Genomic DNA, 16,967 nt, shown 5'->3' on the forward strand with positions numbered 1-16,967 from the left:
TGATCACTGATTATTCTTAAAATTTCAGGGGTAAATTGCACAGAACCTGGTAAAAATCAATGGAATTAAGTGTTAAACGCCGGCTTATATCCAATGAAAAATTAGTTTTTTTTCTCTTTTTGATGTGCTAAACCGCTTTGACTTAAATGCGTATTATGTTATACCGTTTTATTACGGGGGTGTTATTGCTCCATATTTTCCCTTAATTATAACTCTCCTAAACCAATACAAATGCTTTACCTAGATATAAGTAAAACTAATTCTCTACGTTAAAGCTATATTATAAGAAACCAGTGGTGAAAGTAAGCCTGAATTGGGTAAGAATAAAACATATCTTCCAGGAACATAATGACTGAAGCGGCAGAAAATGTTAGGCTTTGCTTTAATGCCATATAAAATAACTCACTTTATCACTTAAATTTAAGCAAGTTTACATTTGAAGCCCAGCTGCACTTTACAGTTGAAAAGCTGCTACTTTTATCTGGCAACTATGGAGTACGTCGAAACAGATGACAATTTGGAACTTATGCTTTATAAGTCAAACAGAAAATGGCGATGACAAGTGTACACTGTACAGGTAAGAAACGAAAGCGATAAAATAAAAACAATAAGTTTGCATCAAGCAGTAACGAAGTAGAGCATGTTGCACTACTGGAAGTCAAATTATATACATTGATCCACAATGTAATTTGTACAGGGGGTCAGAAATACAAAAGAAGTGTGGCGCACATAAATAAACGTTGTCTTTCGCTAGTGAGGCGTCTTTCTCCACTATTTTTGTGAATGGGTGGACAGTTGGACACGCACTCCTGTAGAATACATTGTTTACGTTTATTGAGCGTCAGTAAAACTGGACCGAATGCATGATTGACCGATTTGTTTTTTCTTCATATCCTTGCAGCAATTCATCTATTTCATCATCAAGGTCATTCGTATCTTCAACCTGAACAAAAAATTAAAATAAAAGTGTCAGTGTCTCCAGAATGATGAAAGGTTTATCAGAAGGAGCAATATTACGAACGCGTGAAGCGCCTACATTAACATTTTGTACCATACTTACCAGTTTCGCAAATTCACAAACAAGAAACGCTCCGATTGTTGCCTCCTCATGATTGTCTGGAATGTCAAAGTTAATGATATGCACGGGCTGCATAAGTTCAGGCTCTTTTTTGTTGAAATCTTAACAAATGTTGTTGTTTTGTGACTTGATATTTGTATCGGGAAAACAATTAGTTATCTTACCATCCATGATTTGATCATAGACTCTTTCCTCTAGTGATATAACAATATCAAATTGACGTTCGCAATCTTGAAAGCGTTGTGGCCTGTCCTTTATTCGCCGGTTGCGATCCAACATGTTTAGAACACCGTTTTGAGTATATCTTTTGGTGACGCGATGGTTAAGGATTAACTCATTGTGTTAGTAATTTACTTGCAAGGTTTAAAAAACAAATGCGTTGGACCACCTTGCGGATAAAATTAATGAAATACAAATCCGCTAGGGGTCTAGCAAAAAACGGCTGGAAACTTTCGTAAAGCTTTCGTCAAAGTAGGAACACCAGCTCATTGCAACTTAAAACGTTTATTGTGTATAACAATAATGGACAATGCCAATAGATTTACTCAAACCTTCCGTGCAGAAATCACACCAGCTGCTGCATTGCTGATTCCATACTTTCCTGAAAAACACTGAAAATCACAACGTTTAAAGAGCGTTTTTTAATTTCTTACAAAACAGGTATATTGTAAAAGGCATGTTATCCCTATAGCCGTTTTTCTTGTATTTTATAGGTACAGGTACGGAAACTTGAAACGCTACAACAAACAGTTGTGAAGTCACAGAGATCAGCCTACGTAGCGCCGCTACCAGAAGAGGATAAAAGGCTACTAAACTTGCTCTCGAACGACAGTACTTTTCAACCTCAATTTATTTCAAACACGAAAAGTACACTTTGAACGCCCTTTTTAAGTCAAAAATTATTTTGGTGCTTGTTACAGGGTTTCTTAAACGTTTTTAGCTGTGTAAACTTCGATCTTTTTGCATGTATATCGTAGCCTTTAAAAACAATAAACTGAAAGTACAAAAACACGTATTTTCACGGCTGGAAGTACGGATGTCTGATATTCAACATTTTATACCTATCCCTAATAAATTGTCGCGACCCGATACCAAATGACTCAAGTTCCATGGTCTAACAAAAAATATACCTACTGATTTTTACTTGGTTTACCTTCATGCCTTGTTTGGAGCCAGCACTTGAGTGCCCAACTTTACTAAACAACCCTGGCTTACATAATTAGCATGGCAATAGAAAAACTAAAATTCTCTCACATACCGTTAGTTGCGACCCGTAGCGTCACAAACCATTGTGAAAGCTCACTTGTTATGGAACAGGCAACACAATGCTTTTAGCTCAAAACTTATTTCTGGTTGGTAACACTAGCAACGATTTCTTTAAAATCAACATTACGGAAAATTGTCCCAGTGCTAGTAAAAAGAACTTTTTGTCAGAACCCCAAAACTCGTGGGAGTATGCGTACCCAGTTTAAAACTCCCTGTACACAGGCTTACTCAAAAATGCGTATACCACTTGTTCTAGGGCGCTAGAAAAAAGACGGACCTTGCTCGAGAGATTTTCGGCGTGATTTCTGGCACGATATAGTTAACAAACATTAAATATAGCACTTTAAAGGGAAATACTGCAACACAATTTTACCTGCCATATTACCTTGCACACCACGTGGAAATGGGATACTGCATCTCGTCTAACTTGATCAGTCCTGGCGAACCATCGATGACGACGGACAAGGTCATTACGGATACCTTTTATCGAGAAGGCTGCTTTGTATGAAAAATATAGAACTTTGAAAGTAAAATCACTACTGGTTAAAAATGTGATGTCGATCTGCGGAGAAAATATAAACAGTAGACGCCCTGGAAGACTTTTTCTGGTTGTTCCAGTTCAGGCAATTTGCAATTAAACTATAAAGGAAGAGTAACACTGGATAACGACAAACTTCGTTCCAGAGAATACGCTCAATGTGAACACCAAGTTCTGGTTAGTTTGGAATAATTGCTCGAGGCTTTGGACACGTGTTTTTCAAGTCCGACGTTTCTAACTTTCACAACATCGTATAGAAACTTGCTCAACTAAGTAACGATTTTATGAGTTGAGCAATACAACGTTACTGTCCACGTCGTACGTGAAATTGCTCTCAAAAGCCGCTCTACACACAATGCTACTGAATGTAAATTTTCAGGAAATACACAAAAAAGTAAAAAAAAAGCACTTAAGATTTTATGCACAACCAAACTTTAATGCCTTATTAATCTGCTGATTGAGCCGCTGCCTCCTAAAAACACTGTGTTTGTTTCATAAAGAACTCACAGTAACATTTTAATGCCAATGGTAGATGGATATATCGTGAATCCACAAATCCTACAACACGAGTCTGTACGCAAATAGCTATCAGATTTAGTTTCGTTTAGATAGCCTAACCCAGTGGTTCTCAAACAATTTATTTTTTTTGCCATGGCCTACATCGTTTGTTGAATCTTGCGACCCAACCAAGAGGGAAATTAACAATAATATATTTATTCTTTTGTTCGTAACAGAAAATCAAAACGAATCACTGTACTTTTCGTAAGAATGATTTTTAGAAAAGTTTTGTTACCGCATTTAAGTCTGCATACGAAATTTAATTGGGCCACGACCTCGAAAAATTAAAGCGACGCATAGTTCGCGTACCTCTGGCTTAAACAACAATACCACCATATTTTTACCGCCTGAAACAAAAATAAACTTGCGGTATTCAAAAAAAACATTGAAGATAATTGCTATTTTATCATCTTTCAGGACAAATGGCAATATTCAACCACTGTTTTGAACGGTATTTTTAGATTATGTGAAACATTTACATTAAACCGACACTTTTCTTTGTGACAACAATGTCTCATACTACAACCCTATGATATGCAAAGTGAGCCAAGCCTGCCAAGGGATATCAAAGTACCCAAGATAACTTCATTCCATGCAAGACTCTACCCAGCGCGACCATCATCAATTCTGAAAATAGATTAAATTATTAGAACATTCATGCGCCTAATAACAGTGGGTTTTCAATTAGGTCAGTGCTTTCTTAGCATTGTTTACGCCTGTGAAGCTCTTGAAACATGTTAGGGCACCAGGTAAGGGAAGAGGGAAGAAATTATGGTACAGAAGACTTTTGTTTCATTTGCATATGGCAGACCTGGCAGCCTTCTATGGCGCACTGGTGTGCCATTTTGAGGGTAATTGAATTGGGATTTTAATGAAGTCCAATAAAGCTGTACATAAAAAAATTTGGACTATTCAAAGACTTCTCAATACGTAAATCAATTTTAAGACTTTGTGGCAACCCTGTGATAAGCGAAAAAACTTTGCACTTGTTAGTTTCTAATATCCAGACTTTTTATTTAGTCATAATTTAAAAAACAATGATAGAGATAAAAATACGTTTTTTTCTGTTTAGAGCATAATATATAACCGAAGTCATTTCTGTGGAATATGTTGCACAGAAGGTAATAATGCTATTATGTCAAGCGGGGACACTTTAAATTTTCATAATATTTGTCTCGGTCTTTTGACAAGGGACCCAGAACAAATAGCAGGCAACTTGGGGTGCAACCCATGTGTTGGGAAACACTGCTACAAACGATATACTAACTCACAAAGTGCTAAATGCTGATCAAATGGAAGGTTCAGCTGAACTGGTCCAAAGAATATTGAAAAGCAAATATTTAATAAAGAATAGTCAAATTTACCTCGTAAATAACACTTTAAAATGTTTTTTTCGTTTTCTTGGGTTTTCCTTGTTTTACACATTGACAGCAGACATCCAGCTAGTAATATATGTAAAAGGTTTAATTTACTTTTACGAAAACTTATTGGCCCAATGAAAAAGAACTATTTTTTGTAAAAACGTATTTCTTGAGTTATTCTAAACATGTATAGGACATACGTGGACAAATTAGGTGATCATTATTATGGAGAAATGTGGCTAACACTTGCTAAAAAAAGGATACAAATCACGATTTTTTTTTTTAAGTTCTTGGAAAATGTCATCATATTTCCAGTCAAAACTGTAAACATTAGGTTTATCTGCGGCTGGGCCGGGAAGTTTTACTTGGTTTCCAGTCCCGAATGATTCCACATTGAAGTTTTTCTTGCTAAAACACAGAAAAATTACTTAAACAAATTGCACTACAGGCATTAATTCTGGTCGAATTTGACACATAATTGGGTTATAACAATTTATCTATTTTTAGTCAAACAATCATAAACTTAATAGCATAAAATCATAAATTAATATTTAGGACTGCCAAAAATATATTTCAAAAATTTATGTAGTATGTTTATCAGTTAAAAATATCAAGTAGAATACACAACTTAAAGCTATTTATAGTTTAGAAATTATATGCAAATGCATTAATCAAATTAATACCCAGGTAAAATTCTAATTCTAACCTCATGAATCTGTGGGCTTCCATGCTTCTGTTCATGTTGCTGGAACAAACAACAGCAAATCGCAATTTTCTTTTACATGTAGTCATTGGGAAAGTTTATTTTTTAACGTGTTTCAGCAGTGTTGAATTATCTACCTATTACCGAACTTAGTTTACTGGTAAAACATTTTGGTTTGTTTTGTTGCCCAAATTGGTGATTTTTTTATTAAATAAATGGTTTTAATAAAGGATTGGCACATTTAGTCAAAAATATTGCAAGCTGTGCTTCTTAAAAAACACTCTTGGCATGCACAAATCAAATTGTTTAACATTGCAAAATTTGTTCATCAGTATAATAGCAATGTAAACCTATTATTAAATACTACACACTAATAGATGCTCTTGCAGAAAGTTCATCTTTGTATTTCTCAATTACTGGATCAACTTCAGTTTTAATGAACTCTTCGACTTGTTGTGGTGCGAGTCCCACAAAAGAAGAGGGGTCTAACAGTTCAGATAATTTGTTATGGATAGTGGAAAAATAGGGGTCGTCTTTAATTTGATCAACCAAGTTGTTTTCACCACCATCAACCTTCACAATATGACCAGCCTTATGTGACATAACACGAAGCTTTTCATGCACATCTTGGCGACTCTTGCCCCCATCTGTGACCATTGCCATTATGATATTTTCTGTGGCCATAAACGGTAACTCTTGGTTGACATGTTTAGCGATTACTTTAGGATAGACAACTAAACCTTCCGTGACATTCTGTAAAGTGTTAAGAAGAATGTCTGCTGTAAGAAAAGCTTCAGGTATGCATATTCTCCTGTTGGCACTGTCATCCAAAGTTCTTTCAAACCACTGACAGGAAGCAGTTTGCAAGGGATTCATGCACAAAGTCATTAAATGCCGAGCTAGGGAACAACAGCGTTCACTTCTCATTGGATTTCGCTTGTAAGCCATAGCGCTAGATCCAATCTGACTCGATTCAAAAGGCTCTTCAATTTCCTTTAGGTGAGCTAATAGTCGAATATCGGTACATATCTTACTGACTGAAGAACCCAGACTAGCAAGTTTACAAAGAATATCAGCATCTACTTTCCTGGGATAAGTTTGACCTGTGACAATGTAGGAAGAAGAAAACCCACAGAGTTGGGTTACAAGTTGATCGAGTTTACAAACTTTTTCACTATTACCATTGAATAGGGTGAGAAAGCTGGCCTGTGTACCTGTAGCACCCTTTACTCCCCTAAAGCGTAGATTTGTAAGACACTGTTCTAAGCTGTGAATGTCAATTAGCAGATCTTGAATCCATAAACAAGCCCTTTTTCCAACAGTGGTCAGTTGAGCAGGTTGAAAATGAGTAAATCCCAAAGTTGGCAGTTTGGAATGATCTTTAGCAAAGACTTGTAGTCTTTGAATGCACCGGGCGAGTTTAGGTAAAATAATCTTTAGGCCATCTCTTATCAAAATAAGATCAGTATTGTCCCCAACATAACAAGATGTTGCACCCAAATGGATAATTGGAGCAGCCAGGGGGCATTTGACACCAAACACATGAACATGAGACATAACATCATGCCGTCGTATCTTTTCCTCTTGTTGGGCAAGCATTATATCTGCCTCAGTTATTTGCAAGTTCAACTCCATCTGGTTGATTTGATCATCAGCTATGCTCAGTCCCAATTGTTTTTCAGCTTTCGCTAAATTTAACCAGAGCAATCTCCAAGTAGAAAACTTTTTTTGGTCACTAAAGTTATGTGACATCTCAGCTGAGGCATACCGGGACACAAGTGGAGATTGGTATTTACTAAAATCCATAATTTAGACAGAAATTAATTTCCTGAGGGCAACGCAAATAGTTTTTATAATTTATCTAACATTAAATCAATAGGTTGAAAGACAAATCATGTATAAATAAATAATAATGGGTTAACACAGTACTTTTTTAAGGAGTTGAACCTTGAAATATAAACAATACATCATTGATTTACTATATATATTCCTTTTATTCTTGGGACTTTTGGACATTATTGTTTGCCAATTACTTGATCTATCCCCCAGGAGCTACCATGAGCGGCCTATAACAACAATTGCCTCAAGACCCAGTGCCTTTGTTCAAACATTTCAGAGAAAGCCCACCATTATTTATAACTTGTGTGGACGGATGTAAAACCATAGTAATGTATTTTATTTTAAAGTTGCACATCTAAATTTTACAAAGGTTTAGTTGTGAAATTTTGAACCTCTAGTGTGCATGAAACCTTTATTTAAAATTTGGCACTGCACAGAAGGGATTTCTAATAATATTGGATCAAGCTCGTTCCGAAAAATGCTAAATGATAGTATCAGTTCTAGTCCAAAACCAGGGTGGTATAGGTATACCATTTCGATACCAAATTAACATAGACATTTTAGCCATGATCGACAATCCAACGCAGTGACTTAATCTTAAAAAAACGTTAAGGATTGTGGATCATGTTATATTAAGTTTGCGTGGCTGTAAATAATTTACTACCAAAAACCCTAAGCGCAAGGTTTTTGCATCGTTCACTGAAATCTGCATGGCTAAACATATTTTCTGGCAACTTTCGTTAAATGTGTGTCTAAGTGTACAGGCTATACTTTTTAACGTGATAAAAAGATAAAAATGGGCGCTGGTCTAGAATCCTACCACCACGCACATTATTTGGGTTAGGGTGGGTCAAGTAATATTATTAAATACTGAATATACTCGACTCACCCACAGACAAACGCTAACTCGCACCTAACCCAAATGTTGTGCGTTGATTTAATAATTGTGGTAGGATTCTAGACCAGCGCCATCAGCCCAAATATTTATAAACATGTGTCTTTAAATGTCAAAAATTTAAGGTTGATTGAATATTAGGTTTAATACAGAGGATCCTTTTATCCCAAGTAAAAAAGTCACGTAAAAAAGTGACAAGCAAGCGATGGAGGATAATTTGTTACGCAAAGAAAACTTTATTAGGCTTGTCCAGACAAGAATTGATAATTTTAATGTTCCGATTGTTTGCTGCGACGGCTACCGCATCTAGTCCCTAACCTAAATAATGTTCGTTTTGGTAGGATTCTATACCACCGCCAAGACATGCTTAATTTATATTTACCCGACGAGTGTTTAAATATATTAGTTAGAAACACATAATAGATTCCTTTCATGGTTTAAAAACGTTATGTGATCCTATTCTTAAGTTGTTTAAAGGTTAATTATACCAATCCCGTTGATTATACCATGCTCATTGACATTGTGGCAAAATATTTTTTTTGGATAATTTTTCGTTGTTTTCTTTGAATTTTTATAGCTGTTTGCCACATAGTAAATACATGACCATTATAAAATAAACTTCTGAACAAATTGTTAGTAAAAAAAACTGAAAAGGGATTAATTTCAAGTATAAATAATAATCACTAATATAATAAAACTTTAAACATATTAACAGTAGTTAATACTTAATAAATTAATTTTTTCGAAGCCTAGTATTTTTAAAGAACAAGATTTTGAAAACTATCCCATCTAAGAAAGTTTATAAAAATCGATATTTAAGATAAAAAATACTTAAAAAAAATATGATTGATCTTCCACTCACGCCATTAAAAATATTTAGCAAAATTATTTGTTCGAGGCCTAATATTAAAGGAAAAATCAAATTGCATTTTGCATATAGGCCTAAGGCTGAATCCCCACCGGTTAGACAAAAACGCTTTAAAGCAGACTGATTGCGACTAATGAGATGGAACGCTATTTCTTTTGTTGTCGCGTCTCCACCGACCAGACTTGACGAAAATCTTACGCACAGCAGACAGCAGGGCTGCGGAGTCGGAGTCGGAGTCGGAGTCGGAGTCGGAGTCGGAGTCGGAGTCGGAGTCGGAGTCGGAGTCGGGACTCGGGACCTCGACGGAGTCGGTTTGTTTTGCCGGAGTCGGACTCTGGACTCGGGACTCGTGTAAGACCGCGTAAAACTACCCGAGTCCCGAGTCCGTTGTGCGCATGCGCTGTATCAAATTTTTTAACTGTTAAGGCGGCAAAATGTAAGTTGTTAAAGTGTACCGTAATAGCAAATGTGAAATATTTTTAAACCATGTAATGCGGGTGGATTAATTATGACACCAATATTGCAGAAAAGTGGATTGCAGAAAATCCACCTTAATTTAGTTGCGTAAATGGGTAAAATACAGGCTGTAGAGTCGGAGCTGGACTCGGGACTCGACAAAATCTTACATTTGGCCGGAGTCGGACTCGTGACTCGGACTCGGGTTGTTTTTAACCGACTCCGCAGCCCTGCCAGACAATCACGATTAAACACGTTTTTAGCGAGATAGCGCGTGCATTACTTTTCGCCGTGACTAAAGATGTTTTGTGATAGAAACCACGAGTTTTTTTTTTTTTTTTTTTACGGAAATGTAATCCTGGAACGGTTGAAAAGCCTTTTTTAGTTTGTTCTAATTGTAATTTTACATAGCCTACGTTTAAACGCTGTTTGTATTTTTCCAACTTAAATAGGAATTTAATCTACCCTATAATACAATTTTAACTTTGAAAGTTCTAACCTGCGGTCAAAACATATTTTGACAAAATTCTTGCGCAATTTTGAGATTAAAAATGATGTTTAAATACAGTGTAAAAAAGCGACTAGAAAGAACCACCCTCTTAATATATTTTTGCAAATAGGGTGTACCCAGCACTTGTGTTGCCGTATAAACCGCTTGTTACGTTTCGAAATCCATATTTCTCCCAAAGTTTTCATTTCGTTTGCCTCCGCCATGGCCACAACTGAATTATATCGCTTAGCTTTTACCAGTTGAAGTTTCGCGCGCTTTGTCGGTGGGGATTGGACAGGAGTCGCTTTTAGGCACGACGCGACAAGCCAGCAGTCAGACATGATTCGTCGCGTCGTGCCTGAAGACCGGCGGGGATTCAGCCAAAAGGCAGAAATCATGGGCAATTTTGAAAACTATCCCATCTGAGGAAGTGGATAAAATTGCCATACAGCTACGATACAACATATTTAATAAAATAAGGCTGGTCTCCACTCATGTGATTAAGAACTCTTTAGCGAAATGACTTTTTCAAATTTTGGTCAAAAATTTTTACGCGTTAAGATGAAATCAAGGACGTTTTTGAAAACTGTCCCTAAAGCTTTTTTTTATGAAAGCTTAATGTTGGTTCTACAAGCTCGAACAAGAACACCATCTGATTTTTTTGGCTCTGCAGTTTGGTATGCGTTTTGTGTGACGCCAAATTTTTAATCAGTTGATATTATCCTACTCGTTGAGTATATTCACTAACTTCAGTATCAACGATAACGTATAACGCTGAGATTCAAGCCGCTAGTATTAATCTGTACGATATCTAATCGAATAGCATAGGGTTTCTCAACCGTGGCTCTCGGCCCACCTGGGGGGCCACGGAGCGGTCGTTGGGGGACCACCGGCCTAACTCTCCAGCTAGATATTGCGAAAACTAAAGTGTCACTATTTTTAAATTTACCAGTTAACTTAATTTTGTGTTTTTATTATCACTGTAAACCAGTGGTCGGCAACCGCCGGTCAACGAGGAGTTCGTTAACGGTCCGTAGGAGAGTTGCCTGATTGAAATTGTTATCAAACCCTAAACCGTAAATAAAAGGCCGAAAAACAAACGAAAAAGGGAAAAAAAAATTTAATGTATTTTTATATTCAAAACGCATTAAATTGCGATTAAATATACTATGGTTAATTGGTATTATAAAAAAATCCCTATCAAGCACTCGTGAGGTGACCATATGAGTTAGCCTACATAGTTTACAACATCAAAAAATGCATTTTTTATTCTAAAATCTAACTCATCGTACATACAGTATGTCGATGCATTTTATTAGTTCATTCAAAAAAGTTGTAAATTTCCTTTACTGAACGTGTTGTTTTTAAGGCCGGTCCGCGACAAAATTTCAGTTTTAAACCGGTCCGCATTGCAAAAAAGGTTGCCGACCCCTGCTGTAAACCTTTCTTGTAACGTTTTGTACCACATTTTTCTGACACCTGCTTTGACTAGTCAGTAGGGATGTTTAAAGTAGAATATTGAATCTTTTTTATTCGTTTTATCGCGGAAAATTACGCCTAATTTGTTTTCCGCGAGTGGCAAGTTTGGTTAGAGACCTGTCTTTGTGGTGAAACAATTACTGTGCTGCATTTTAGATAGTCAATAGTCATGTTCGTGCGGCGTCAGCGTTTTTTTCGAGCGGCCAATTATTACTTGCCGATACCCTTCGCCTAATCATCAAGTGTCCGACAAATGCTGTTAGGCGAACAACTATAGTGTGTATTGCCAGGTGCAACGGTTCGCAATTTCCTTTTAAGGGCGTTCAGTTGCAAAGGAGACATTTCACCGTAAAACGCATAAAGTACGCTACCAGGTTATTCAAAAGGTCATTTTTATGCCAACATTCAGCGGTTTATACAGCTTATTTGTCAAGAAGGCGAATAGTAACGCATTAATAAAACGAAAATCGAGTAATCATCTTGACGAATGTAGTGACATCGCTTGGCTTAGTAAAAAACAGAGCCGAATATAAAAAATACCTTGGCGACGTCGAAAAACAAGGTTTGTAATGACTAACTAAGTTGGTTTAAATTAAAATTACTTATTTGTTAAGAAAGTAAGAGCATTTATTCGTTGATTAATGGCTGTATTGGTTATTATCCTGAAGAAGTAAAACAAGTGAAAAGACTTACACAATGCTTTGTATTTTTATAAAGAGGGGAGCCACGAGGGTCGAGAGCCTTTCAAAGGGGGCCACGAAGCATAAAAGGTTGAGAACCACTGGAATAGCATAAAGTAGAATCACTCGTGAAGAACCGTAGCCTATAAACCCGAGGCTATATATTACTGACAGTTTACTTGTGTATCGCTTGTTGATAACGAGCTTACAGACGTTTTTGAGCTAGTTTTACGTAGAGGATTAATCGTATTTTATTAAGTATGGTCTAGAAAAATCGCCCATGATTATTCTGGAAAACCAAAACTTACTAAAAAGCATGAACTTAGTGAACAAAAGATACTGTTAATATGTTAAAAGTTCAATATATTGGTAATTATTGTGTATACCGTAACTTAAGAAATTGTCCGGCAATCATTTTCCTAGTAATTTATATAATTAACTTATATCAAACTTTTAATGGTTTACCTTTGTGGTAAACTGCCAGAAAAATTAAAAAAAAATGTTTGCTGAATGGTTGTAATGACAATGGTTGTATTAAATCAGGGTGTTCCTTTTCCTCTCTGCTAGTCGCGGGCCAAAACCAAACCCAGACAGGTATCCGCTGACAGCTAAACAGAAAGTAAAACATTTCGTAATTTTCTACAATCACCTGCTCAATTTTCAAAAGAAAGACAATGCTTGACCTAAATACACATATATTTTGGAAAATAATAGAATATATGGCAGTTGTCATCTTAAAAGATATAGTAGGGTATTTATTTTTTGATTTGTAAATGTACTTGCGGAAATATGGTTTATGTAAAAAAAAATATATATATGTAGCGTCATAAGTAATAATTAGTGGATAATTTGGAATTTATTGTATTGTGTTTTTCTCAAATATGTTCCAATTTATGATTTGTCACTTTTTCACGCCTTTTACCAAACACTCGCTGTCCTTCTGAGAACAGAGCATTCGGCTGTTTCACACATGAATAATGTTATATCGTGACACATATTTCCGTTATAGATAAAAATATTTCACCTGTGTGAAAGCGTTGCTGTAACAGTTCCCGCCAGCCAGAAAGGCTACGGGTTGTAAATCCTTTCCGCTTTTCCGTATCGCCCCTTTTATTGTGCATGCAAAATTCTCACTTATATAAGCAGCGCGTTATATCAATATAATCAGTTTGTGTCAAGCCAAATAATCCAGTTTTGTTTAGTTAATACAGTAAGCGGTTGTGTTGCTTGCCGGCTTCTGGCTGGCCAGCTCAACACTAGCCAACAAAAACTGTGTGAATTTGTAATCAGACTACAGCAAATACCTTGAAGTAATAATAGTGAGGTTGATTGGTCTTGCGAATTTAACCCGCCTGCTTCATATATAATTTGGTTTGAATTTGATGTTCTGTTTGTATAACATAAAACATGTATTCCACAAAAATGTTTTATTAAGATAAGGTCGATTTATAGTTGATCATTCCGTTAAAATATTTGTATGTTTTAAAACTCAGGGTACGAAAGCTATGTTATTTAACAGTAATGTAATAAAACTCGTGACTGAAAAGGGTAATATAAAAACGTAGATCAAAACAAGCAGGAAGACTAAACATTAAGTGTACTTGAATGACGTCTAGTGCCAATCATTCGCTGAACAGGCGTCTTTGACAAGGAAATGTTGCGCTTTATGTTGTAAAATTTGGATTACAAAGATCCTATAAGCATTCTTCCCATTTCCGTGAGTGACGTTTGATTGACGCGAAATATTTTCCCTGTGCAGGAGTAGGGTATGTGTCATGTGTGTATTAGAATTTACGTAAAATAACCGTAGACCGCACAAATAAATGCCTATGAAAAATTATACATAAATATGTATAATAATTATACATGTGTAACAACTAACATTCAGGAGATAGGCGCCTTTGCTATGATTCAGAATTTAGCAGGGATTGAACCGGAATCCAATTGAAACTTTATGAACCGGTTTTAGGTCATTTTAACGAACTGTAGCCGAACCTGAACCGTTTTTTGTAATATTTTAAGGAACCGAACCGTAACTGAACCTAATAATTTAAAAGAACAAGAGCCTTAACCGAACCTGAACCTATTAACAAAAGCGGTTCACTCAAACATGACGTCACAACTTGAATTTTAGAGAGTCAAGTTATGCCACATTCGAAATTGAATAAAACAAATATGAATTCTGATTAAATAAATGTTGATGTTTTGTTTTTTAGATATTTTAATATTGAGTTGCTACTTTTTTAACACGTCTCGGAACTTAGATTAAATGACTCACAATTCAAAGATTATATTCACATTTATTGACCCACATTTTTAGATTTAACGTAACTATATATTGTATCCGAACCGGAACTTTATGAACCGGTTTTGAAATAACGATGGTCGAACCGGAGCTGAACCCGAACTTTATAATTGCTCCATACCGAAACCGGAACTGAACTGGTATCTAAAAAAATTCTTGAACCCGAACCGAATCTCAACCGGAAAAGTCAAACGGTTCGACTCCCTGGAATTTAGTAGGGTAGGCTATAATTTTATGGAGTACAGCCCTTGGTTAATGTTTTGTCTTCTGTTAAAATTTATTAGTATTTAGTGCGAAAAGTTTTTATTCAATAAGTATTAACTGTACCCAAGAATAAAACAATTATTACGAAATTCATTTTTTGCAAAATACGAGTAGGCTATAGACAACCCTTAAAACTTTCTGCAAGATTGAAGAAGAATAAAACAAATATAGTTCGTTGGTTTTGTGTGGATAAAGTTTTAAATAAAATCAAAATCTACCGGTACGAATCGAAATACACTGATTTAGAGGTTTAGGCCTATATAAATCCTTTTTATAACTATTTATAAATTTCCTTTTATAATATATTTTGATCCTGTCGATCAATTCGAAAGTTCCAGTTCAACCCTTGTTTGACCGAAGATATTATCAAAACCGGTTCACAAAGTACCGCTTTGCCAAAAATTACAACATTGTAAACCCATGTTTAATCCAAGGCGTAAAAAATATATGTAAAATGCGGATAAAAAAATAAAACGAGTCAGTAACTTACAAAATCACTAAACACTAAAAATGCGCTGCTGTTAACGAATGGGCTTTTGCAGTCATCTTTCAGTCTACTGTTGAAGCCTTTATCTCGTTTTCGTCAGTTACCCGAGCTATTGTTGGGTTAATTGTTTGCATAGCGTATAAACAAAATATGACTTACGAAGCAACAATATCTAATTGAGAATACCATAGCATTAAACACAACGACATAATAAGGCCAAATGATCAGATATTAACCATGGCAGAACACGATATAGAATCGTTAAAATAAGACCTAAACCGGTCGAGATACGTCCTAAATATAAAAGAGTAGGGCGTAATTCAGTGGTTCTCAAACCTTTTTGAGCGCGACCCAAATCCGAGAAATCTTTTGTGAATATCTCACGACCCAATCCTCAAACATTAAAAAATTTTTTTTTTTTTGATATGCATGAAATAGAAAAGGACACAGACAACCAGAGGTAGTATACAGTTTCGATGAAACAATGATTATTACAAACATATGATTTATTTATTTTAGTGTGATTAATAAAACTGAAAATTTTCTTTCATAATGTCTTCGATGCACGGCTCTATTTTCGAGAGCGCAATGCGAAGATCGTCACCTGGATCGACGCGATTGTTAGCCTTTGTTTTGGTAACCGTCAGTTCCCTAAATCCTTGCTCGCACAGATAGGTGGTCTCAAATGGGAGCAGAAAAGTCTTTGCTTCGTTGCCAATTATTGGCTATTTCTTTTCAACCGAACACCAGAATTCTACAAGCGACGCTGTGGGATAAAGGGTCGTGATATAGTTAGATAAGCCCTTACCGTAGCCTCCTGCAATATCCTCTGATAAGCCATCAACCTTTGCAATGAACGGGGTTTCTGACCTAAACCTGAGATCTCAGATTTATATCCGGGATGTAGTGATCGAACTACGTGATAATGTTTTCTAAATGCACCAATAAGATAGGTTTGATGAAATCAGATCAGCTAATTGCAATTTGATTCCATTCCGCTTCTCGCTGCTGATTTCAAGCTGCGGATGTTTTGTTTTTCTCCTTAGATTCGTTCGACAATACTTCATGACAAAGCACTATGATCATTAATAGAAGTGAATACCAAATTTAAAAAAATTCTTCGTAGGAATACACTTTCTCACTTGCTCAAAGTTTTTTTTAGTTTTTTTTTTGAGCATTTTTAGTTTTATTAGACTGTAAAATTAACTACAAGTATTTCCAACCAAAAAAATGTTAATTGAAATTCTGTGTTTGAACTGAGAGATTTAAAATGGCATTGGACAAAGTAGCATTTTTTGTAAAATCAAAATTAGATATGAATTATCCACATTTTGCTCAAACAAGCCAAACTTAAAAAAAAAAATTTAAAACTAAAAGGAAGACGAAAATAAGTTTGCACTAAATATTTTCCTGCACCATAATATACTGTATACAGTTGTAACGTCGTGCTCGAGTGAACCGTATTTTGACCTGTTAGGGTTAGGTTAAGTTTCGAATGACCCTAAAACATTAGATTCATTTTTCGTTTTCAAATGAAATCTGTTCAGGTTCGACAACGGTTCAAGTAAAACAGCCCCAAAACCGGAAAGTTCCGGTTTGTATTCGATTCGAAATTGCGACCTGTTTAAAATCGTATACCTGCACCAGATATTGTAGAATTGTATGCGGCTTATCGCCTAAATATAAATACCATATAATAT

The 16,967-nt window shown here is 35.8% G+C and overlaps 2 protein-coding genes across 2 annotated transcripts; both read right to left on the bottom strand.

Moving 5' to 3' along the window:
* Positions 1–487: 487 nt before the first annotated feature.
* On the bottom strand, positions 488–5,657 carry LOC146157145 (RNA polymerase II subunit A C-terminal domain phosphatase SSU72-like). Its single transcript, XM_083386373.1, has 5 exons — positions 5,508–5,657; positions 5,066–5,209; positions 1,243–1,382; positions 1,061–1,179; positions 488–943 (listed from the first exon to the last, which is right to left on the bottom strand). Exons 1-5 carry the CDS (start codon positions 5,591–5,593, stop codon positions 842–844), a joined length of 591 nt encoding a protein of 196 aa, XP_083242499.1. The 5' UTR covers positions 5,594–5,657; the 3' UTR covers positions 488–841.
* Positions 5,658–5,667: 10 nt separating this feature from the next.
* On the bottom strand, positions 5,668–7,323 carry LOC146157146 (adenylosuccinate lyase-like). Its single transcript, XM_083386372.1, has one exon. It carries the CDS (start codon positions 7,308–7,310, stop codon positions 5,868–5,870), a length of 1,443 nt encoding a protein of 480 aa, XP_083242498.1. The 5' UTR covers positions 7,311–7,323; the 3' UTR covers positions 5,668–5,867.
* Positions 7,324–16,967: the final 9,644 nt, after the last annotated feature.

This window comes from Ascidiella aspersa, chromosome 4 (genome assembly GCF_963924565.1).
Source record: "Ascidiella aspersa chromosome 4, kaAscAspe10.2, whole genome shotgun sequence".
NCBI classification, from domain to species: Eukaryota; Metazoa; Chordata; class Ascidiacea; order Phlebobranchia; family Ascidiidae; genus Ascidiella; species Ascidiella aspersa.